Here is a 24,127-nt window from a genome sequence, read left to right as displayed (position 1 = left end):
GCATAGCGCGACATTCCAAAATCCCCACGTTCTTTGCTTCGAATGTCCGCATACACCTCTGGGCTATCCCAATCTACTCCTCATCAACATTCTCCAAGCTTGGGTGCCCGCTGAAGTGTTTGAACTTGATCGGCGCCGGCGACTCCCCCAAGAGACCAGAATGATGCACCGGCGGTGGTGGAAGATGGATTGGACGAAGGCCACCAGGCAGCAAGGGCGTAGGCGGGATGACGATGTCGGGTCGAGCGGGCGAGCCAGCCGGGGTAGTAGAGCCGAGTGTAGAATCAGCCATGGATCTGGTACTGTCATTCCAAGATGCAGTCTCCTGCAGTACCTCAGCTTCTTCCCCTCCATCTACCCGGATCGAGGGCGCCATCATGTTCATGTTGCGATACGCAGCGACGCTCTCTCCCATCGTCTCATCGACGTATGCAGTCTGACTCCACAGCAGCGCTTGCCACGGCCACACGAAGCCCTCGTCTTCCCAAGGCCAGGTGTGCGTCTCGGTGTATTCCATCAACGCGAAAGCAGCGAAGATCAGCATGCTCGCACACAGGAAGCCGATCTACAAGCCATTAGTAATGTCTTCCAGGTGGCTTCCTCGACGTACATACCACGGCGTTGGTCAACTCTTGGGGTCTGGGCAAGTATCCGGGCTGCTCATACTCTGCGATCGCAAACAGAGTACTGGCGACAAGTGCGACGAATGCATATCTGTACTTGGCGAGAGGCGCGATGATCCTGCGATATTCTTGGCGGATGTTTCCGGGGAGGAAGAAATCTACGACTCGCGTTCTGATGCGACGTAGGAAATTGAACGTAGTGGCGGTATTGGTAGCGGGAGCGATTGTCGAATTGGTTGTTGGAGTGGCCATCGTTGCGGGTGCGGGTGGAGAGGTGGCTGTGCGGGTCGATGTCGCGACTGCCTTGTTCGCGGTCAGTGAGATCATGCTACTCGAAAAGTCTGTGCGACGCGCTTCCCAATGCGATTTCTGGGGCGTGAAAGTAAGGAAAGCGCAAACAAAGAAGACTGCGCGCATAGCAAACGCACGTCCGCGCCTTGCAGCAAACACCTGGCGGAGAAATGCCCTGTCGTCTCTAGAATGATCACCGGCGGAAGGGTGCATTAGCCCAAGATAACAACTTCAGAACAACACGGACAGGTCAGACTATATAAGTCATCCCATGATACTCACTATCGTCCTGTTCGCGTCCATCAATGAAGATATCAGGAATCTATTCAGGGTATATCATCAATCTACTGCCTAGTCTTCGAGCAAAACTCACTCCTTCGGCTTGAAAACGCGATGTCTCGCCAAAAGTTGCGATATCATGAAATGCGAAACGTCCTCGTCGGCCCAATATGTCATGTGACTCGCTATGCTCGCCAGCAGCGAGATATCAAAAGCCTGTTGCAATGTCAGCAAACCGCAACCTACACACGGAGATGGCTTTGTTACTTACGCCTTCCTGGATACTGTAATCCACGCGACCATTGCTGTTCAGGGCTCGGACTTTGGCTTCCTCCTTCTTAAGTTTGCGACTTCGTTCTTCAAGCTCTTGCCATTCGAGATCTTTCTCTACGTCTCGCTCGCCGTCTTCGCTTTGTTGACTTGCTCTTCGCTTCTGGAAACCAGCAAAGAGTGTCTCAATGTCCCCTTCGATAAGCGTCGGAGGGTGCTCGCCGTCTGTGCCCTCTGCAATGGTCTCTTGTCCGAGGCGGCGGCGACGCTCTTCGCTGATGAAGGCACTGGTAGGCTCGTTGAGTCCTGGCACGAGATTTACAGCGCTATTTGGGGCGGGCGCCGCAGCGGTGAGGGGTCGAGAGGTGCGCTGTCCTTGTGTATTGCTGCCTGCGCCTGTCATCTCGGTTCCTGATATGCCGAGACTGCGGTTGAGTAGTCCACTGGCGATACCTAGCACATGTGTTGTCAGCAGACAGCTCATAGTAACAGATATGTCAGGTAGTCAGAAGCGATCTGAACTTACCAGATCCTAGAGAAGTCCAAAAGTCTGTCACACCCTGGCCAACGCGCTGTCCAATACCAGTAAAGCCTTGCGATGCAGGCGCACCGAAGATGCCCTTTTTGGTATAAGGTAGAGGCTGAGCCTTAAGGGCTGACATGGCTGGCGATATCAACGGCTCGATGCGATAACTAATCGGATCGGTCGGATGGAAGATGTTGAAGACTTGCTTGCAGAGAGGCGAGGAAGTCGTGATGTCGAACGCATGCTCGTCTCCGCCTTGTGAGAACGGGTCATCAATCGATGTCGCAGGCGTCTTTGGCGGAACAAATCCAGTGGTAGAATTCTGCGGTCTTCCAACAATGGTACGCCCCTTGAGCATCTGAAACAGGCCAATAGGCGATCCAAGAGCATAGAAGTCCTCCACCTCAAAGTCCAGCTTCAGGCCTTCTTCGGTAGATCTTCGCTGTTTGGCCGATTGTGTGCTTGGTTTGGCTTTTGGGTCTTTTTGGATGCATAAAATATCGAACATGATGGCAGACCCGAGCGAGTGCCCGACTAAGCTTACTTTGCCTTTAAAGGATGGGTTGCGCTCCTTGAATAGGCGGTAGGTGCGGTTTAATTCATTAACGACGATGCGAGAGATATGGCCCTTGTAAGCGGGGCTTTGATACAGCAAGATGTCAAGCGCGAGATCAGTAAGGAAATTGCGAACAGCGGGAACGCCTGTGTTGTTAGTTATCGGGTCTAGCTCAGGACCGGATCACCCAACTCACCTTCAACGGTTATGTCCTCGAGATTAGGATACTCTTCATCTTCATGGTCGAGATCGCCTAGGTCGTGTTCTTTGCGGTTGTGCTTCAAGCTTTGCTTAGGGAAGTCCAGTAAGTGCCGCCAAATGATGGGGATGACTTGTATGCGGTTGTTCTTGGTCTCTGAGTCCGTTTCCGCATTCAGGGCTTGCAGATCCGGCGAAGCTGAGTAGACAGACTTGAGGGACTTGCGCAAAGTGTTGACGTCGTGAATGAAGTTGATAGACTCCATTCGCATTCCGAGACGTTGTCCAATGCCATGTGTTACTAGGAGCAGATGCTCAATATCACGGTCTTGATCACTCCCATGCTGGGTTTTGTAGTCTTCCCGCATCTCTTTCTCCTCGCGCTTTCGCATCTCCTCTTCCTGTTGTTGCTCATATTCTGGTTTCGAGGATGTCATCAGTGACGAGACCTGTCGTTCGAGATTGCGCCTGCGCGTTTGGGAAGGCGACATGCTTCGCTCGTTTTCAGACGTTTCTCCATCAGCATCAGAGTCCGACTGCTTGCCGTGATCTGAGCCATATGCCAGGGCGGGTGTAGCCGGTCGATCCTCCTGTTTTGCGCTCTGAGGGCCCTTCCCTGGGGTCGGTTGTTTCTTCTTTTCTTTGGGATCGGTGTACCCTCGGATGTATTTGTACCCAGCATAATGGGCTCCTCCAGCGAAGCGCTGATACAGGGTACTGCCCATGCGCGACCACATGTCATCAGTCAACATCCAGGCTGTCGTCTCGTCTTGATAGGTAACGGTAGAGTTCAGATGTGCGCCGAACAGTCGGTGTGTGCGCGGTAAGTCGGCGGGCGCATTGGAGGTCGTAGATGCATCGCCGGGGTTGGAATCGTTCGACTGTTTCGAAGCCTCTTTCTGTAGATTATCATACGACGACTTAGGCGTGACTGGGTTGGATGTCGAATCGCGATTCAGCCTGGCCAGCTCTTTGCGGTGGTCCTCGCCAGCACTTGGGCCCATGGAGAGCGGCCGAGCGCGGGGCTGCGAAACTGCTCGCTTCTCTTCCGGCTTCCCGAACTTCCATGGCTTGACTTTCAGGTAGCCTTCCTCGAGCTGCATGGCTAGACCTTCATCGACAGCCTCCCCATCCGGTGTGAACCACGTCCCTCGCTTCACATCGTATACCGGACCCAGCCAGTATGATGGCGCCAGCTCGCGTGTCTCGATCTCGACATCGAACAGGTAGTCTTCGTTGACGGGCACCTTTGTGGTTTTGGGAGGAGTCGCGCTCGCGTGGGTGGGCGTCGTGGGGCTGATGATGCCCTTTCGCAGTTCGTCGGCATCGGCTTCGTCGGCAGTCTTCTGGAAGGCGGCCTCGATGGCGCGAGAGTCGCTGGCCCCGAAGGGTATCCATTTCTTGGGTTTGGGCAGGGCCGTGTCTGGGGCCATGGCATGTTTCGAGAGGGGTTTGCGCTTGGGCGTCTGCCAAAGTCAGTGCCGCAACGGAAGGCGGGAGCGCTGTGGAGATGACGAAAGCCCAAAGGTGTATATTGACTACTTACATCTATAGCATGGAACCACCTCACAGCCAGCGGAGGACAGTCCTTGGGGTACCGCTTGAGACTCAGCCTGTACCTCCGGTCAATCACATGGTCTCCTCCCTGCTGGGGAGCCAGCACTGCCGCAGCTCTATCCTTCTCCTTCTCCTGCTCTGCCTTCTTCGCCTTGTCCGCACTTCCCTCGGCCTTGGGTGTCGCTGGGGGCTTGGGAGTGCCGGCGCGTGAAGGCCAGGGGGAGAGGTTGGAGAGGAAGCCTTGCTTGTTATCCGGGGCAGCCATTCTGTCGACTGGAGGGGCGCCGCCGCCAACGCGCAGCTTGCTCAGCCAGGACTTTGCGTGGTATCGTGAAGCTTGGAAGGGTGGAGCCAGCGGCCTTGGGCGGGGCGATCGGCAAAGCACGCGAAGATGGACGCGTCGAGGAAACGTGTTGGCGATGGAGAGGGACTCAGAGGGTAATGGCGGGACGAGGCATGTTATACAGTCATGGGGCGGTGGCAGGTGTCAGAAACATGGGATTGCATGGGCTCGCTGGTGTCTTGCATGTGCTTCTGATTCCAGGGCCGCAGCATGGCCGGAGCGGCTAGTTACATCACTGGCCAACGCGCGGGGCAGCCGACTGCTCTTCCATTCGCGTCGCGCGTCGACGGCATCACCACACCGCCACCCCTCAACACCATGGTCATTCGCACCATTCACGATCTGAACGCCCGACGACTTATCTTGCCGCCGGCTCAGCCTAGCCCCTCTACCGACACAGAGCGCTTTTCTCTCGCTGATGCTGGTCATCTGAAGCTAAAGCTACAAGCTCTCGATCGCGCCATATCGAGCATACGGCCAGATAGTCCTAGCGAAGATGATATTACCAATATTAACGATGCCTGTAAAGCAAACCCCTCTGGAGGATCCGTCTACGTCGCTGGCTCGGAGAGGTTCTACCTCGTAGTAAAAGGCCTCACGGGGCCGCGCGCCACTGCCGATGCTTATGCTGAAGCATACAAGAACGTGCTGCGAGGCAGGCCCTATGCTAATAAGTACAAGCTACCCGGGTGGGCGGGGCCAACACCTATATTCTCAGAGATACGTCCTCTACTACGAGATATTGACATTGCCTGCGAAACCAACCTCGAAAGCGCCTTTGCCATACTTGAGGAAAGAGGTATGTACAGAAGGGACCACACACTCTCACTCTGCTGACATTGACTAGTCAACCCCTTTCCCTTCCTCCGCCTTCCCGCTGAGCTTCGGCTCCACACATACTCATTCCTTCTTCCCCCTGGGCCTCGCATCCTCCTTGACCATTCACGTCAACACGTCACGCGTCCACGCCTCAACATCATGCGAACCAACAGGCAGTTACACAATGAAGTGAGGAAGCTCTTCTACGGGAGCCGAAGAATGTTCATTCAAGTGGAACCCGGCCTTATGGACAAAGAAAGCGCAATAAAATATGGCCACGGCCTCAAGTGTTTACACATGTCAACTACAATAAACCCGACTATCCTGCAGCTTCTGAAAGAGCTGGAATTTCAGTTCCGTAAAGATCCATCCGGCGGGTGTTACCCCTCAGAATCATGGATGAACCCCATGGGCCGCATATACTACATGCTCAAGCTTGAGCGTATCAGTATCACCTTCACGGAGAGTGAATTCTACCGCTTAACTGCAGCGGGGTCTACGGATCCTAAAGCTTTGGAAGTACTGCGGATTCAATACGAGAAGTTGGAGCGCTTTGCCAGATGGTTTATTAAACAGATTCCGGCGTCTGTGAACGTATCGTGGTCACGCGAAGACGCGGCAATTTTCTTTAATAGCGCTGCTGTGGAGCAGCGTTTGTATCAGGCCATACAAGATAGGGCATTGCCTGAATAGGTCATACTGTCGCGGTGCCGGGACGATTCCAGGATGTCCATGAATAGACAGCCTTCGCTTCGCCAATGCACAAATGCTCATCTCTATATCATACAGCATGTTGAGCGGGATGAGTGTACTGTTGCCTACATCAAGCAAGTGAAGGTGAAGCAGCCTTTTCTCTTACCTACACCGCGCTTAGTCCAAAAAGGGATAGTGCCGTTCTCATCTCACTCACTACCTAGGTACCTCTCATCTATGTACGTTACTTTATCGAACTCGTCACCACTGACACCACCTCGTCGGGGAATTGGACGGCTACGCCGCTTGTGGCAATGGATACTACCTCACCACCAGGTCCTCACGAAGCCACAGGCAGCGCTCTTCCATTTGATAACAGCCGTTTGGGGAAACTACCCACAGAGCTTCTTCAGTCCGTTGTTCATCATTGCCCGCCCTGCAGTCTTCCCAGCATCGCATGTATAAGCCCCAAGCTGCGCGCGCTTGTCGAACGAAAGCTATATCGCGACGTGACCCTAGGCTGGCACATTGAGGAGGACGACATTCCGTCACAAGATCTATGGCCATTCTACCGGACAATCCAGTCGCGGCCTGATCTATCGAAAAAGACCGAAAGTCTCAACATCAAAGTCATTGATCGGCCAATAAGTATCGAGACCTCAGCGTCTGGTGTTGTACCACAGGGTGCGATGTTTCCTTCTATCATTCATGCAAGATGGCCAGAAGTCTTCATCGCATGCGCCCTTCTTTTCTGGCAAATGACCGAGCTCAAACACCTTAGCTTGTCGATTGCAAAGTACGACGATGACGACAGTGGGAGGCCCATGCTCGTTCCTGATTGCTTGAGCAGGCTACTCCTCAATTTCGATAGTCGCATAGCACATCTTCAATCATTCCCTGGACTACAGAAGCTACAAAGCCTCAAATTTCAAGGCACTGTGTTCCATTGGATACTCGCCAAGTTTCCATATCTGGAGGATATTGTTCTCACTCGTGCCAGCCAAATTTTGGCCGATGGGGCCTCGTCTGAAGTTAATTCTGCTGTCAAATCCCTCAAAGTCCCAGTACAATCCGACGTTCTCAGTTCAGCTTGTACCTACTACGACGCCTTATCTCCCTTTCTCGCACACTTTCCTTGCTTGGAAACTTTACGCATGCCCTTCAATGATGCCGACGACGGAATAGCCGAACACCGTAAGGATTTCCCTCTCGATACCATCACACTGGGTAGCTACAATGTCTTGCTGCGGAGGCTCCAGCCAGTGGAAGCTGTTTTGATCCGGCTAGAACTAGACGTATCGGCTCATTGCGGTGAGGTCGACACCTACTTTTTAGACGACGTACTACCCGGAGATGGCTTCCTCAAGTTCAAGGCGCTCAAGCATCTTTTGGTACCTTATCAATGCCTGTTCGGACGAGCTGACCCGGAATGGTCGCATATTCTGCAGCCGGCGGATGAGATTCTGCCATCAACCCTCGAGACTCTGAAGGTGCATTTTCCGGAGCTTACATTCCTTGAGTGGCTTACGACCTTACCTTGTTATCGAAATAAGCTTCCCCTGTTACAATACATTGGTGTTGCATGCTCGAGTTGGGTTGGAGCCGGATACGAGGACCTTGAGTTCATCTCTTATCCGCAACCCGCGCTGGATATCCTTCCCTCGATGGGTATCGAGTGGAGTATTGATGTTCCAGAGTGCTGCTGGGATCAGGCATGGGATGACTATGATCTTCGGACTTGGGATGCAGTTGCGTGGATGGACAGGACTTTTGGTCTTTCTTATCGCGGTAAGTTTTAGATGCGACAGCCACGGAATGGACTTGACTAATGGTGTGTCCAGGCACGGTGTTCAATCTCACTCCTGGTGACAACTCGGAGCTATATCCTTCCCGCGTCATCCTCGAGGAAGAACCGAAAAGCGCAGATGTAGTCGAAGTCACTCCTAATGCTGTGGTGGCGGATGTTGATGCTGGAGACTCCCCTATCTTGCCATTCACTGCCTCCGAGCTAGACATCTTGTTGGAAGCAACCACTGCTCTGCTCCAAGCATGGTAGAAGGAGGCGTTGGCTCAATCTGATTGTTCCTGGACTTTCACTCAAGTAGTGGTGGCGACGACTATCGAAAGCGTTACAACGCTCGTTGAAGATGCTTTTACACATGGCTACTATGTTGAGGGGAGAAGTTGGGGTATCTCATATGCATGCATATGGCATTTCACTATCCCAGACTTCACAATGTGAAAAAGCACATGTGGTGTTTCGTGATATATCGCTTCACAGTCAGTTTTGCGGAAGTCAGCCTCTCAAGCATATTGCGAGGAGAAGCGACTGTTAGATCGCTGCATTCACATTGCTCCAGCGCCAATACGATGTTTCAGCAGTGTTCCCTCACCGCTGGTACCTTCCTCAAAGCCTTCAAAGTCTAAGTCTCGAAGCTCTTCCGATTCTTCCTTCAGCCCACAGAAAGTGTTCATCGACTGGATTGCTACAACCACGAACTTGACGCAAACCATCCATACCCACTAAAGGAGCTCAATATACCTACAGCAATGGCGTCTCCACAGCAAGATCCAGAGGCTCTCTCCGAGGAGCTCAAGACCCTCGACATATCCACAGCAGCTACGACGTCTTCAAAGCCAGGCCTAGAAGCGCTACCCGTCGAGCTCATGAGATTAGTAACGCAAAGCACAGATGCCAAGGGCAAGGCCATTCTTTCTGGTGACGACCTGTGCAATCTCCGCTCCACGAGCCGGCGCATAAAAGAAACGACATATGACGACTGGACAAAACGCTGTTTCACTACCCGAAAACATATGCTGTCCCGCGCCAGTCTCCAATGCCTTCTGAGCATCTCCACCGATCCTGTTTTCAGAAATTACGTCGAAGAAGTGGCTATCGGACCTGAGCACGTGAACGGATACATGGCTTTTTGGAAGCTAAAGAATTGCAGGTCTAAAGATCAGGAGGAAAACTGGCCCAAGACGTATGGGCCAAAGCACGCAAAGCTTGTTGAAGAGCAGGAAGAGTTTGATGCCAGCGATGAAGCAGTGGAAATGTTGAAGTCGGCACTGCGAGGTTTCCCGAACTTGAAGCATGTACGCATTGACTCTTACCCGAAAGACTCTTACCCAAAGAAAGACGATGATGCTGCTGCCTGGACTGAGGCTTGGGGCTCGAAGCGCGTCCTTCGCGAAATGGGCTGGGGAGCCTACGGACATTGGGCTAGCCCTCAATGGGCACTTCGCAACGAAGGAGACTCCTGCCGCGGTAAGCTACATGGCCACATCGCCAAAGTGCTCTCGGCGCTGCGAGGTATCGAAGATCGCAAAGACTGGACTCTGGAAGTCGCATTGAATACGATGGTATTGCGTTACGAGAAACAACCGTTCGATATCTCGAGCTCCGATTGGACATGCGTTCAGCACCGTGTTACACGCTTGAAGTTCATCCGGACATTCGAAATCTTTGAGAAGTGGTGGATCATAGCGTTGCTGCAGTCCGTCAGCGGTAATCTCAGGTCGCTTACGTTGTGTAGCGAGAATGTGCCCACCTTCCTTCGATGGACCCAGTTCCCTACTCTCACGCACCTCGACATCCGTAGTAGTCCGATAGCATCCCCTCTTTTCAAGAGGGTTCTGTTCAAGCACCGAAAAACCCTGCAGAGCCTTCACCTTTGTGGCGCGAATCTGTATGGTTGGTTTTCCGACGAAGATGCGTTTGAGCCCTCCGACTTTGCGGATGTCGAAGATTCTGATTCCGACGAGGATGGAGTGGTTCAAGAGGTCAATGGACGAAAGCTGAAACCGGGACTCGTCGAGCTAAAAGATGCAACCTGGTTTACGATCTTCAAGCAGTTGACGATGTCTCCTTGCCTAACAAGTGTTCGATTCGCCAGACTTTCTCAATACCAGACCCGTTTCAACAATATATACCAACCCGGCAGGTACACCACCGACAATGTAGCTGAGCATCTCACCGGCGGCTTCTCGCTTACAGCTGAAGGAGATGAGGTAGTAACGAGCCTCGATCGCGCTGTGAAAGAGCGCATCACCGTTGAAATGTTAGACAGACATACAAGCGACAAAATTTGGTTCTCCGATGGGTGCTCGGAGGACTGGGATGCTTAGACTAGACCGCGGCAGGGAAATGGCGTGAGGCATGCCAAGGCGTGGGATATTCCAAGAGACCCATCTCTTGCGTGCTTGTCTGAATCGTGGTAGAAGTGGGGTAAGCCCACTTTTATGCGCATGTAGTTGAGTTGAGGCCATTACGGCTGTCAAATGGATGCAAATTTTCCCTCATATATGATATCCCCATGACGGCAATTGAAGTTATTATGCTCACAGTGTACCGGATTCTGCCTTTGTGATACCATGACAAAGCAACTGAGCACGTTATAGACGCAAGTATTACGACCGATCTAGCTTGCGACTAGAACCTTCCGTAATCAAGATGGAAGGTGTGGAGTAAGCGGACCTTGGTGCTTGTTGCAGGAATGATTGTTGAGTCTCGTGACCCGCGACGGAAAGCTCGGCGCTGCAGTCAAGCCACCGGTGACAGATAAGAGCGACAAGAGGCTGGCTTGGGCCCGTCTCAGTGGGGATATCCAGGCGAAATACGCCTTGTCATGTTGGTGTTAAGCTTCGCCGTTAGCATGCGGCGTGACGACCTCAGCAGGTTCCACGGAGGACGCTCGGAAAGGTGTTGGGCGCCTGGAGCGATACGAGAGAATCGAGGCTTGGCGCAAGGGTGTGCGTGAAGGTAAGTGGCTTGAGCATCTGTAGTCGATGGCAGCGTGCTTGGAATCTGGCGCAAAATGACGTTGGTGTTGTGGCTTCGGTACGGAAGTCGGCACAATTACGCCTGCGCCGAGAAATTAGCACGGCTAGGCGGATCGTAGGCGAGCGGGATGCTTGGCTGGGACCGAACAGCTCGCCACCTCTTTTCACTCATCCCCGCTCGCAGTGCTGGTGAACGGGTGTTACCAACCCCGCTGTCGTCATGCCCGGCAGTACTTACAGCACTTTGGGATGGCATCTGCCGCTCAATCGTCTCAACGTTACTCGATGATGCTGTTGTGCAGTGTGGTAAAAGGCAGGCAGGGTCAGAGGTGCCATCGATTATATCCAGAGGGCTGACAACCAAACGTTTGCGGACATGCATGCATCTCTTTGTTGACGAGTGCCGACCGTTACCGACGATGACGTTCCCTGCACCGGTCCCAAGATAGTCACCATCACGCCAAGCTCTCGATATCGCACGGTTCTTGGCTGCTCTCATGGTGTGTGCACCCGCATGCCAACTTGCTTGTTTAAAGTCTGCCATGTCCCCGGATCTAGATCTTTTGTCTGCATCCCATTCACTTCTTAGCACCAGAAATCACTCACTATGGGCAAGAAGGCACCGTCTCTCGAGGGCCACAAGTCCGGCCAGGCTAACGAGCCTCTCTCCAAACCCGCACATGCCCTCCCATGGAAGGACGTCGTCGCCGAGATCAAGTGTAACGACGAAGACGGTCTGACTACTGCGGAAGCAAAGTCGAGACATGAGAAGTACGGCAACAACGATCTGGGCGACGATGGAGGTGTATCACCAGGCAAGATTCTGCTAAGGCAGGTCGCCAACGCAATGACATTGGTATGTTACCTCAATGAGCACACAATGTAACAATCCTAACAAATCCCAGATCTTGATCGCTGCAATGGCTGTGTCCTTCGCTATTCAATCGTGGATTGAGGGTGGTGTAGTAACCGCCATCATTCTGCTCAACGTTATCATCGGTTTCGTCCAAGAGTTCAATGCCGAAAAGACAATGGACTCGCTCCGATCACTCTCCTCGCCAACAGCTACCGCTGCACGAGACGGAAAGACTGTTACTGTGCCAACCATTGAGGTTGTTCCCGGTGATTTGATTGAGCTAAAGACAGGTGACACTGTCCCGGCTGACATCCGGTACGTTGAATTGCGCTAAACCAGTTTGTACGTCACTGACTCGCATCCAGTATCATCGAAGCCCTAAACTTTGAAACCGACGAGGCTCTACTTACTGGCGAATCCCTCCCAGTCAACAAAGATGGCGATGCCGTCTTCGACGAGGACACCGGCCCTGGTGACCGCCTCAACGTCGCCTACAGCTCTTCGACCGTTACCAAGGGACGCGCTCGCGGTGTCGTCTTTGCTACTGGAATGTACACTGAGATCGGTTCCATCGCCATGTCTCTTCGACAGAAGGGTTCCCGCGTCCGCGAAGTCAAGCGCAAGCCTGATGGCAAAGCCAAACCTCATCGCTACGCCCAGGCATGGTCTTTGACTGCTGCTGATGCCGTCGGCCACTTCCTTGGTGTCAACGTCGGTACTCCCCTGCAGAAGAAGCTCGCTCGTCTCGCCATCCTCCTTTTCGGTGTCGCCGTCGTCTGCGCAATCATCGTTTTGGCCGCCAACAGCTTCTCCAACAACAGCGAGGTCATCATCTACGCCGTAGCCACTGGTCTCAGTATGATTCCCGCCTCCCTTACCGTCGTCTTGACCATCACAATGGCCGCCGGCACAAAGCGCATGGTGCAACGTCACGTTATTGTTCGCAACCTGAAGTCGCTCGAGGCTCTTGGTGGTGTCACTGATATTTGCTCCGACAAGACTGGTACTCTCACACAAGGAAAGATGGTTGCAAAGAAAGCATGGATCCCTGCTAAGGGCACATACTCGGTTGGCCAGTCCGACGAGCCACACAACCCCACCGTTGGCGCTCTGATGTTCAACACCAAACAGCCACGCCACATCGACCCTGATGTTGATGAGAAGACGGAGACATGGGAGGAGCTTCTGCAGGACAACGAGCACCTGGTCGACTACCTCAAGGTTGCTTCGCTCGCCAACTTGGCCCATGTTCACCAGACTGACGAAGGTCAATGGAACGCACGAGGTGACCCAACTGAAATCGCTATCCAAGTCTTTGCCTCTCGCTTCAAGTGGAACCGTCTCGAACACACCGGTGGTGACACACCTGCCTGGAAGCAGCTTGCCGAGTTCCCCTTCGACTCCGATGTCAAGAAGATGTCCGTTATCTTTGAGGAAACCGCTAGCTCTAAGAAATACGTATTCACCAAGGGTGCTGTTGAGCGTGTCATTTACTCCTGCACTCGCGTATTCAACGATGAGAGCGAATCTGGTGTTGACCTTGACGACGACTACCGCGAAGAGATCTTGGCTAACATGGAATCCTTGGCTTCCATGGGTCTGCGTGTTTTGGCGCTCGCAAGCAAGGAGTACGATGGCCCATCACCTGAGAAGGGTCAGGACCTTGACCGCGAGAGTATCGAGAATGGCTTGATCTTCCGCGGTCTTGTTGGACTGTACGACCCACCCCGCCCCGAGACTGCCGGCTCCGTTCGCCAATGCCAGAAGGCTGGTATCGAAGTCCACATGCTCACTGGTGATCACCCTGGTACCGCTCGCGCAATCGCCATTGAAGTCGGTATTGTGCCATCGAACATGAACACTCTTCCCAAGGAAACCGCAGATGCCATGGTCATGACTGCATCGCAGTTCGACAAGCTCTCCGACGACGAAATCGACGCTCTTCCCCTACTTCCTCTGGTCATTGCCCGCTGCGCCCCGAACACCAAGGTCCGCATGATCGACGCCCTTCACCGACGCAAGGCCTTCACTGGTATGACTGGTGACGGTGTGAACGACTCCCCGTCCCTTAAGCGCTCAGATGTTGGTATCGGTATGGGAACTGGATCCGATGTTGCCAAAGACGCTTCCGACATTGTTTTGACCGATGACAACTTCGCCTCTATCCTGAACGCTATCGAGGAGGGTCGCCGCATGTTTGACAATATCCAAAAGTTCATTCTCCATCTACTCGCTCAGAACATTGCGCAAGCCTGCGTTCTGCTCATTGGTCTCGCATTCAAGGATGAGAGCGGACTCTCAGTCTTCCCAGTGTCTCCCGTCGAAGTCATGTGGATCATCATGATTACCTCCTCTCTTCCCGACATGGGTCTCGGTTTCGAGGTCGCTGCACCAGACATTCTCACTCGCCCACCTCAAAATGTAAGTTTCCCTTGCTGTGACTGACTCTTTGCATTTATGCTAACAAATCGCAGCTCAAGCGCGGTGTTTTCACCATCGAGGTCATCCTCGACATGTTCGTTTACGGTCTTTGGATTGCCGCTCTCTGTCTCGGCGCGTTCTCCCTGGTCATGTTTGGCTTCGGAGATGGCAACCTCGGAAACGGCTGCAACGAATCGTTCAACGACACTTGCGACACTGTCTTCCGCGCTCGTGCGACCACTTTCGCCTGCCTTACCTGGTTCTCCGTCTTCCTGGCATGGCAAATGTTGGACATGCGCCGCTCGTTCTTCATGATGCAGCCCAACTCCAAGAAGTACTTCACGCAATGGGCCATTGACGTCTGGCGCAACAAGTTCCTCTTCTTCTCCATCGTCTTCGCTTTCGTCACCATCTTCCCTGTCCTGTATATTCCTGTCATCAACGACACCGTCTTCAGGCACAAGGGCATCAGCTGGGAATGGGCGATCGTCTTCGTCGCTACATTCCTGTTCTTCCTCGGCATCGAGTCCTGGAAGTGGGGCAAGCGCGTGTACTTCAGGAAGCGCGATGCTAAGAATGGCGTTGCCAGGAGGGGCTCCGTCGATCTGGAGTCGCGCGTCTTTGAGCGATACCTCAGCACAGCTATCAGCACTGACGGGGAGGATGGCGAGAAGAAGTCGAGTGCATGAGCAAAGAAATGACACGAGGAAGTATGATATTTTTCGAGTAATCTCTTTGAGAGCTCTTAATATTTAGGGCCAGGCTTGGTCCTGGATAAGGCGTTTGAAGTTGTTTGCATAGCACGCGATCGCGATACCTCTTGCCATCATGGCTGCGATGAAAAGGCTGTTATAGTCATACAGCATGTACATAGTAATCTAGATACCACAACGAACTGAACAACGAAGTTTTACCATCCACATCTACATTTTCACATTTGCCTGCATTTGATGCTGACATCCAATTAGATCTTCAAGCGTATCGTCACTGCAGCAGCACCTAACATGCACCTCGACGCGAGTCCAGCCCATCCACACCACCACATACCCAACCACCCAAACTATAATCCAAAGGAATTGCAGTCAAACTATCACGAGACGAGCGCGACCACAAATCCGCCTCGGCACGAGTCACTTACAGTCCCCCAGGCGTCCTTCCCTCAAAGTCTGTTCGGAGGCTTGCGCAACACGCAGCCCGCCCGACCCACAATATCCCCACAGCCTGCCCACTCCGCCATGGCATGCCAAACCTTTCCGCTCCACTCACACCAAGACCGAGACAGTGCGTCCTGCCTCGGCGCCTAGACCGCACCAAGGATTTAGTGCGTTGGTGGAGTACGTCAGCCCAGGGATGCAGCACCAGCAGTAGTCTTGGAAATGGCCTGAGCAGGACGAAAAAGGTCGTGCCGATGAGCGGCTGGGGGATCGTGAGGCGGGCGCTGGCTGGGTAATGGCAATGGGGAAGTGCAGGCTAGAGCTCTGTTGGAGTTGAAAGAACTGTGCGAACAGCGATGTTGGGAACGATAGGCTTTATTGCTTGATCTTGCTTTTTCCCGTTTCCCGCTGTCCTCATGTCTGCGCTCTGCATCATCGTTCGCTACCAACCCCGGTACCGCTGACGCTGCAAACCAGCCGTGGAAGCGTTCAGCCCAACCAACCCGACCAGTTTACACACATGCAACATCCTACAAGTCTATCGGACCGTGATAAGGATGGATAAGCTGCAGCTCGGCGTTTTTCAGCCGTCCCCATCACGCATCTAGAACGCCGAGCCAAGCTTCCTTGAGCGTAATCAAGAAGTGGCGAAAAAAGACGTGGCTGTGGAGGCTGAGCGCGTGGGTGCAGGTGTCATAGGAAGCGCGACAGCGCTCGGGTAAGTGGGCCTCCGGGGTAAGATGGGGGGTTGCTAACAAGTGTTAAGAAGTGAGCGCTACGCACATCTTGTTTGTCGTGAGCTTGAAACCTTCTGTACGGCCGCGGAAACATCATTCATTACATCGAATACACGACACGAAACGGACGCATACGATAGACGCAAGGACGTGCGATTTGTACGCGCAATCGTCCTCGCTGGTTTTGCCGGTATACCCGCGCTGTTCTTCCGTCGTTCCCCCGTCATCGCAGATCCTACCACGCCTACGTTTGGCCTTTCCCCGCACCAAAAGTGTCGAGGTCGAGACGCATCCCTTCGCCCCCAGCTACCAAGCTTGAGCTGCGTTTCCCCCACACACACGTCAGTTGAACCAAGCCGACGCTGCATTCCGCATTCTCGAAAGTTTGGAAACAACAATGCCTGCGGTTTCGAGCCACGGTTTTGTTCGCAGTCTGGAAGCGCGCGAATGGCGCGATACCGTGGGGCAGTCTGGGATGACGCCTACCGCGTTTAGTTTTCTGATTCCCGTGTTTGTTGTTGCTATTGTGGCGCCTTTGTAAGTCTTATTCGGAATTCTACTTGGACTCTTGAAATGGATGGGGTCTATGAGACTGGGATGGCTGGCGAAAGGACTGGGCTAATTGTTATTGATATAGTCTGTGTATATTCTGCATTCGGAGAAAACGACAAGCTGTTCCTGTCCCAGTGCGCCGCCCGCTACCAAAAGCAAAGAAGCCTGCGCTTAGGCGTGCGGAAGCAAGGGAGAAGTTGAATGAAGTCACCGAGGTTGTCAGTCTTGCTGGATCCTCATCATCGCAACATCGTGATGGCGCGGACGACGACAATGAGGGAGCGCTCGGGGTAGTAGAGACACGCTCGGTGCTCGAAAGAGAATGGTAAGTTCAGAAGGACTACCATACCCATCCCGACTCTCAACTAACATCCTATCCAGCGCAATCTGTCTCTCAACCCTCCACGCCCCCGCCCCACCAGAACCCGCCAAACTCTCCCCAGAAACACCCATAACCGATGCCGCGGCCCTACCCGCCTCGCTCCCCCAATCCACAGACCCCTCAACCTCACCCTCATCCTCCGATGCCGCCGACCAAACACCCACCACCACCCCCGACTCCGAAACCATCCTCAAGCTCCTCGTCTGCAGCCACGAATTCCACGCCGACTGCCTTGTCTCTTGGTTCGTCCTCCGCAAGACCAGCTGTCCAATATGCCGCTCCATGTACATGAGCAAAGAAGCGCTCGATCAGCACGACGAGGAAGAGAGGATTGCGCTAGGCGGCGATGCGACGCCTGCGGCGTTGGAAGCGGGGACTGCGAATCAGACACCTACGCCGCGGCCTATGAGTAATTGGCAGTACTTCTTGCATGGGAGTGGGATCAGGAGACAGCAGGCTGTTGAGGCGAGGACGAATGCTCAGGCTCAAGCGCAGGCTCAACCTGCAGTGGAGTTGCAGGATCGTACGCCTCAGACGGGGGAGCAGAGTGAGGATGCGAATGATGCTGCGGCTGCGGCTGCGGGTCCGGCGGATACGGCCGTGCAGCAGCCAGATCAGCCGTCTAGGTCGAGGTGGCAGAGACTTTTGAGGCGGTAAGCAGTACCTGATACCAGATGGTTTGATTGGAGTGATTGTATTTTCTCTTGAAGTTTTGTTTTAAAAGCTTCAAGAAATAGTACAATCACTTCAATCGAACCATCTTGTATGACGACTCCGGCATTTTGAGATGGTTTCACGGTCATGGGTATGCATAGTAGAGCCTGTTTTCCTTTTCGAGATACCCACTGGACGCATCATGGCGTTTCTTACACGATTGAATGAAGACAATTATCATTATGCTTTTACTCCTTCTATGAGCGTCGTTCCAGGCTGAACACCTGGGCAGGTCTAGAGCCTACATCAACGCTAGGTCACATATCTTGTATTCTGCCATGTTGATGTAGGCTGTAGGCCTGTTCGGCTTTTTTCTTGTTGCCCGCTCAAGACCCAAACCAGAAGTCATTCTCGCTCTGCGTTACCGGATCGAAGGAACCATTGCCGGCCGTCACAAGGCCCTCGAACTGTCCCCAGCTAGCGAAGTCGGACCAGTCGAGTAGATCGAACGAGAACGTAGGGTTAGTCGCGTTGTTATTAGTGTTGTTGAATACTGCTGCGCTATCGGAGATGTCGATGTTACTGTTGTTGCTGCTGTACATCAGGGGTGGCAGATTCGCCGCAGGCGCGACGGAATCGGGGTTTGGAGCCGACATTGGTAACGAGAGGAGCGATGTGTCCTGGAAGCTGGCATTGTCGGCTACTGGCGTCGATAATCTGCCTGACTGGCGTACTGCCTCAGTCCTAAGCTCTTCCAACACGACACAATAACGATGCGCAAGGCAGTCGGTATCACTAACTGTCTCCAGTTGCCTCTGACATTTGACACCAGCCTCGAAATATCCCTCGCATTCTACTTTGGTCTTCACACCCAAGCCCTGCTGAATGCGATGGATGTATAGCACTACCACCGCACAGAAGGCGTAGTACTGGGTGAACCAAAAAGAGCGGAAGAGGTTAGACGCCTTGAACACGTCATCTACCGAGCGTACAATAGACATGGCAGCTTCGAGGCAAGCGGTGATGTTTGCCGATGCGTCATACGTTGTGCTGAGTCCGGCGCTCCAGTTGGGATGGGTGCCCATATGGGTCAGACTCGCGAAGTCTCGCAGTAAGAAGGGTCGGTGGATGAGCAACAGCGCATGGTGGTACGCCAGATTGAGCACCGAACGCTGACGCTGGTAGACTGGTATGAGCAACTGGTTGTCGATACGGTCTATCGAGGTCGAACCGGAAAGAAATCCTGACAGGGAATTCTTCCACGCGTGCAGTTCTGATGTATATTTCGACGACAGCTCGATGCGCAAGGCCAGACTGGGCGGGCGAATTGAGTAAAGGTCTCGTAGCACGAGAGACACGATGCGTGTCAATTTAATGTGCTCAACAGGGGCTGTCATTAGGGAATAAGTAAGCCGCGAGGGTAGGTTGATGTAGTTCGGTTGGAGATCGTTGTCGTTGATGATGGTAGGCAGCTCCTGGACCCATTGTGTTAGTGATCCCCAACTTTGATGACGCCAGATACACTTACTTGATCGATATCCTCGTCCTTGAAAGTCCGTGGACGACCTAGAGCAGCGGCGAGGTACTTGTCTAGTGAGTATGCCACCCAAAATAGGCGTCTTCGGCTCTCGATCTCTACATAGTCCACCTTGGTCGAAGGATCGCATTTCCTTCCACGATTCAGGCCGATAGCGAAGGCGAGATGCGAGAGTTCGCCGAAGAGACTCCAGCAGTGGTTGATACGGGATTGTGTCAGGAGGTAGAAACATTGCAGCAGTCGTGCCTGAACGCTCGCTAGCCTTACGGCGCCGCGTTCTTGCAATAGTTGCGCTTCGGCTGCGCGGAAGTATCGAGCGCTATTCGACATTAGCAGAGCCTACAACAGCGGCAGCGTCGACAAACCTGCTAGTCTGCACCGTACTGCCGAGTGGCATATATGCTTGTGCTTGCGCAAAGACTACCATCAACAATGCAACTTTTGCTTTGCCATCTTCTTTACTTCTCATCTCGCCTTGGGTGTCATAGAACTCCTCGACAAGCTGTTCAATCGTTGGTCGATGAAGAAAGCGATGAGTCGGTGCTGCATAGTCGAAATATCGCTCCACAAGCCTCTGCGCATCAGGCTTTGGTGGTGGAACGAAGATGGAAAGATCAAACTCAGGGAGGGGAGCGTCGCCAAAGGTGAAGATGGTAGAGTCATGCGACAAGGAGGAATTCGTGTGCAGACGCTTCTGAATACGGATGAGAAACGATGCTGCGCTTGAAGAGCCAACATAGTGGCCTTCTTGATCTCGTTGGGCGCCCTGAGGTACCGGAGAATCTCGCGAGGAAGGGCGATTGATCTGGTCTGTAGCCATGCCTAGAGCGTTTGATTCGGAGTTTTCAGGATTCGAATAACTCTGCGGGTCGATAGGAGTCAGAGGACTAGGATAAATGCGTGGGAACTGTGTTGTCGATATCGCAGTCTCTTCTTTCGCAGACGTCCCAGAGGCTAAGCTCTCTTTCCGTCTTGAGGCTAGTGCATCTGAGGCTATCGCGGGATCGTCGACAATGACAGAAGGCAGTCTTCCTCGAGTATACGACGCAGTAAACTCGCACGGCAACCCAGATCGCAGACAGAGCGCACAAGGGCATCTTCCGGTACATCTAACCTTTTTCCTGCTCTGAGCGTTAGCGCATCCATAGAATCTATGCAGCACCGCATGTGCGCCCAAATTTCCACAAGCTCACTTCTTACATCGGTCGCAAGCTCTACTGACCCTACTCCTCTCACGCTCCTCTCTCCTTCTCTTTGCAGGTGGTGATCTCGGTTCATCCGAACTTGCGCTTGCCGGGGTCACAGTCGTGACTGCTTCGATGCCGTTGGCGGGTGTCCATCTAGCAGTCGATGCATGCTTCGGCTCCACGTCGGCAGAAGCCGTTCGAGGAGGATTGTTCTCGTTCATGGCTGAAGCTTCGCGGTTCGTCGTTCTTGGCTCCTTGCTCAGGTTCAGGAAGTGGAGTCAGAAGTTAAGAGCTCGGATAAGAACATGATGAAGAGCCGGAAAAGCCGCACGCTAAACCCAAAAAGAGGAATCGCGCACGAGGCCTCCCAATGCCCGCAGAAATGTGATGCAATGCGCAGAATAGAAATAGCGGATGCTGCTTGTCGTTTTTATTCCACTCGTTTTTGTGCTACCTTTCGTAGTTATCCCAGCCACACCCTCTCGTTGCATGAATTCTTCACACGCAATGCCTGAGTGGCATCGCACCAGTTTCACCACACTATGTATGCGCCATCCTCATTCCTACATCGATCGACATCGCGCTTTCCCATTCTATTCCCTTGCCAGATCCAACACCAGATTCGTACCTCTACATCTGTCTCATTTCCCAAGCCAACTTAAACACACCGTGGCTTCTCTTGCGCACTACTCACTCATAAGCCCTAGGCGCAAACTCGACATCCAACTCCCTAATCGTATCCCAACAATGCCCCAGCACGACCTTCGCATGCGTCCTCTTCTGCAACCCCTTAATCATCTGATGACTCCTGACCCACGCATCGTGATCTCTCGCCAACCACCCCTGCGGCACGCCATCCGCATAATTCTCCTTGACATGATACTGATCACTCGTAAAGATCCACGTCCCACTCTCTTTGAAATTCACCTGCATGATGGTCAGTCCGGGGGTGTGTCCAGGTGCATGATGTAGATTGATTCCAGGGGCGATCTCGTAGTACGACCCGTGGAAGGGGACCCAGTTTATGTCGAAGGTGAGGTAGTGGGGAAGGTAGACCCCTAGATCTGTCTTGGTGGCGACGCTGTAAAAGGCGTGTTTGATTTCGAGTTCGTGGACGTAGACGGGTACGTCTCTTCCTTGGAAATGTTCTAAGCCACCAGAGTGATCGAGATGAAGGTGGCCTATTATAACCATCTTCACATCATTGATGCTGTGGCCGGTCAAGGCAATTTGCGCGTCTAGATTCTTAGACGCGTCGTGATCGATTCGGGTGAAGATGTCTTGGATTGGTGGACCGACGTCTTCGGGGTAGTTTTCCCCCGCGCCGGTCTCGTAGAGGATGAGGCCCTCGGTTGGGTGCTGGATAAGGATGCCAAGCATGACCAGTTTACGGCGTTTGTTGGTCGGGTTTGGGTTTGACGATGAGGACGCGTTTGCTGCTCGGATAAACCACCCGTCGTCACATTCTAATGTGCCCAGGTTCAAGACCTGATGTGTGTAATGTTAGGATGGCGTAGTTGGAATGGGGCCTGTGGAGTGATGTACCCATAGCTTGGTTCCCTGGTTTTGACTGTCAGTCGCATGTTATTCTCAGTTATTCGTGATTACATACACTGGGAGCTTGGTTGATCAGATCCAGAGAAGATGCCATGACGGATGACGTACCTAGACACGTCTGGCGGGGAAATTCGTCTTTATGAACCCTTAGGCCAACACTCTCTGTATAGGTACATATTCTGTGCCAACCGCGTATTGGTTTTCGCAGGTTCCCCACAGGTCAACGTAGAACCATCGTCACTGATTCGTGACGGGTAGGGAAGCGATGAGGGGTAGCTGGCAGTGTGCCCCACGGTTCACAGGTAAAGCGGGGCTTCTTTACACAGCCGGTCGCTCGTTTAGCATATCTGGGCAAATTAACGGAGTTGGTTGGTTGGGGTTGAGCAGGATGTGCTCGCATTGAGACCCCGTTGCTGCGGCCGACGCAGATCCGTCTATGACTGCGATTACCCGGGATCACATATTGTTTACATCATAAGAACGCAATGTCTTGAGTTTCAGTCAGCCTTCAATTCCGCGGGACGTACGCGCGACTACGTAGAGGCCGTCAGTGGTCCGACTGAGGGCATACAGACTGACCATGGCCCATTAAACCATGAAGTCAAGCTCGCAGCCACGAATGTATGCTGGACAGTGGCGAGTGAAATAAGAAGATAGGAGGGATCAAGGGGATTTTGTACGGGAGTCGAAAGAACGAGTTACTGTGTCTACGATTGTTGACGCGGGTGGAGGGTGTGAATAGTAATGATCCTGGGGAAGACACGCATAGTTTGACGAGATGCCAATATAAGCTGAACATGTAACAAAGATTGGACGCACCCTGCGGACATCTCATCTGGTTCAAGAGGTAAGTGTTATATCTTACCGTCGGGCATGGTTTGGGATTGATCTTCTTGCCGAGTCCTCATCGAATCGTATGACGTCCCGAGCGTACACATGGAAAGCAGTTTGAGAGTTGTGACACTAGACCGCCGGGTAATACGAGAGATATTCGGAGGCTGACAAGTGCATGCGCAGGAACCTTCATTCACACTCCACGGCCACGACGCTCCCTCGGTCTCGTCAAGCGACTCTACTCCGTCCTCACGACGCAAACTGATGGTTCAGCTGGAGGTCGCGCTGGCGTAGCAACACGAATTTCCGTGTAGTGCCGTGAGTACGTCTCTCGGGGCCCAAGCTGAAGTACAAATACGCGCGATATGCCGTGAGACTTGTACGTTGACTGAGCCTGTGGTGGTTCGGACTGTAGTATAGAAGATATCAAATCTCAAAGCCACCTTCCTGTTGAAGCCACTGCGGTGAGACGACCCTTGGCGTGTCGGACGAGATTACACGTTGCGCGTTCGTCGGCGTGGTAAGCACGAGAATGGCGTAATTGCCTGTGCAACTCGGGGAAGGAGCGTGCTCTCCTGCCAGCTCTTTCTGTATCGATGAGGCTCTTGCCCGAGTTGAACTTCAGTCGTACGACAACTGAGACGATGTCAGTCCAGCTGGAGAATGACGTCGGGTTGGTTAGTCGCAATCCACTTGGGAACCATGACCGGAAGGTTTATTGACGCGTGGAACAGCGATCGTCGCCGGGTTTTGGATTTTGTGGGGTTTTCAGACGGTTCCATGATTCAGCGCGGGGCATCTTGCGCTGAAACGGTGCCAAAGGGTTATCTACGCGTCAAGCGTCCACAGGAGCGACGAGGAGAGCAGTCCAATACGCTGGCGCGATGCGGTGAGTGGAACAAAGAAACATAGATTGTGGTGGTTGAGGCAGCTGCGGGCCGGCCAGGTGAGCAGGCGTCACCCTCCCACCGGGCGCGCTGGGCAATCTCCGGTCGGCAAGAGGTCTGGAGAAGGCATGCGACCCACGACCAGTCGATAGCGACGCCCCTTTTCCCCAGAAAAGTCGAGCCATGCCAGGGTCCTTTTTTGATCTCAGTGTCGTCGCATACGTCTTTGCTTTTCAATTGCACCATCTGCCATAGCATTGACGCTGTTACGTTGCTCAAACATAGCCCGGGAATACCTTCGTCGCTGCACTCTGGACCGCAGTCGCAAGGTGCTGTCTCGCCCCAGCCCTTTCATTTCCCCTTCATTTCGCTTTGCAAGCCGCTATTCTCCCCGGGGACCAACTCTATGACCAGGACCAGCCTGCGCCTCAC

General features: G+C 53.2%; 7 protein-coding genes across 7 annotated transcripts; 4 read left to right on the top strand and 3 right to left on the bottom strand.

Moving 5' to 3' along the window:
* Window positions 1–73: 73 nt before the first annotated feature.
* On the bottom strand, window positions 74–4,565 carry J4E92_000511 (uncharacterized protein; the record flags this gene model as incomplete). The annotated part of the gene is made up of 7 exons (XM_051491927.1): window positions 74–565; window positions 615–741; window positions 1,288–1,409; window positions 1,465–1,916; window positions 1,990–2,691; window positions 2,742–4,209; window positions 4,290–4,565. 7 exons carry the CDS (start codon window positions 4,563–4,565, stop codon window positions 74–76), a joined length of 3,639 nt encoding a protein of 1,212 aa, XP_051357439.1.
* Window positions 4,566–4,853: 288 nt separating this feature from the next.
* Window positions 4,854–8,211, top strand: J4E92_000510 (uncharacterized protein; the record flags this gene model as incomplete). The annotated part of the gene is made up of 4 exons (XM_051491926.1): window positions 4,854–5,442; window positions 5,695–6,056; window positions 6,629–7,943; window positions 7,997–8,211. 4 exons carry the CDS (start codon window positions 4,854–4,856, stop codon window positions 8,209–8,211), a joined length of 2,481 nt encoding a protein of 826 aa, XP_051357438.1.
* A 494-nt stretch (window positions 8,212–8,705) lies between these two features.
* On the top strand, window positions 8,706–10,283 carry J4E92_000509 (uncharacterized protein; the record flags this gene model as incomplete). The annotated part of the gene is made up of 1 exon (XM_051491925.1): window positions 8,706–10,283. The coding sequence occupies one exon, from the start codon at window positions 8,706–8,708 to the stop codon at window positions 10,281–10,283; it is 1,578 nt and encodes a 525-aa protein (XP_051357437.1).
* Window positions 10,284–11,544: 1,261 nt separating this feature from the next.
* Window positions 11,545–14,903, top strand: J4E92_000508 (uncharacterized protein; the record flags this gene model as incomplete). Its single annotated transcript, XM_051491924.1, has 4 exons — window positions 11,545–11,793; window positions 11,843–12,108; window positions 12,159–14,214; window positions 14,268–14,903. 4 exons carry the CDS (start codon window positions 11,545–11,547, stop codon window positions 14,901–14,903), a joined length of 3,207 nt encoding a protein of 1,068 aa, XP_051357436.1.
* Window positions 14,904–16,979: 2,076 nt separating this feature from the next.
* J4E92_000507 (uncharacterized protein) lies at window positions 16,980–17,696 on the top strand (the record flags this gene model as incomplete). The annotated part of the gene is made up of 2 exons (XM_051491923.1): window positions 16,980–16,986; window positions 17,101–17,696. 2 exons carry the CDS (start codon window positions 16,980–16,982, stop codon window positions 17,694–17,696), a joined length of 603 nt encoding a protein of 200 aa, XP_051357435.1.
* Window positions 17,697–18,079: 383 nt separating this feature from the next.
* J4E92_000506 (uncharacterized protein) lies at window positions 18,080–20,638 on the bottom strand (the record flags this gene model as incomplete). Its single annotated transcript, XM_051491922.1, has 4 exons — window positions 18,080–19,168; window positions 19,222–19,549; window positions 19,662–20,262; window positions 20,449–20,638. The coding sequence occupies 4 exons, from the start codon at window positions 20,636–20,638 to the stop codon at window positions 18,080–18,082; spliced, it is 2,208 nt and encodes a 735-aa protein (XP_051357434.1).
* Window positions 20,639–21,107: 469 nt separating this feature from the next.
* J4E92_000505 (uncharacterized protein) lies at window positions 21,108–22,068 on the bottom strand (the record flags this gene model as incomplete). The annotated part of the gene is made up of 3 exons (XM_051491921.1): window positions 21,108–21,905; window positions 21,963–21,977; window positions 22,030–22,068. 3 exons carry the CDS (start codon window positions 22,066–22,068, stop codon window positions 21,108–21,110), a joined length of 852 nt encoding a protein of 283 aa, XP_051357433.1.
* Between the last annotated feature and the right edge of the window lie 2,059 nt (window positions 22,069–24,127).

The sequence above is a fragment of the Alternaria infectoria genome, assembly GCF_024043175.1.
Source record: "Alternaria infectoria strain BMP 0036 chromosome Unknown scaffold_1, whole genome shotgun sequence".
Taxonomy (NCBI): Eukaryota; Fungi; Ascomycota; class Dothideomycetes; order Pleosporales; family Pleosporaceae; genus Alternaria; species Alternaria infectoria.
Note: the sequence above shows the minus strand (reverse complement) of the source record. Positions and strands in the feature narration are given on the sequence as shown.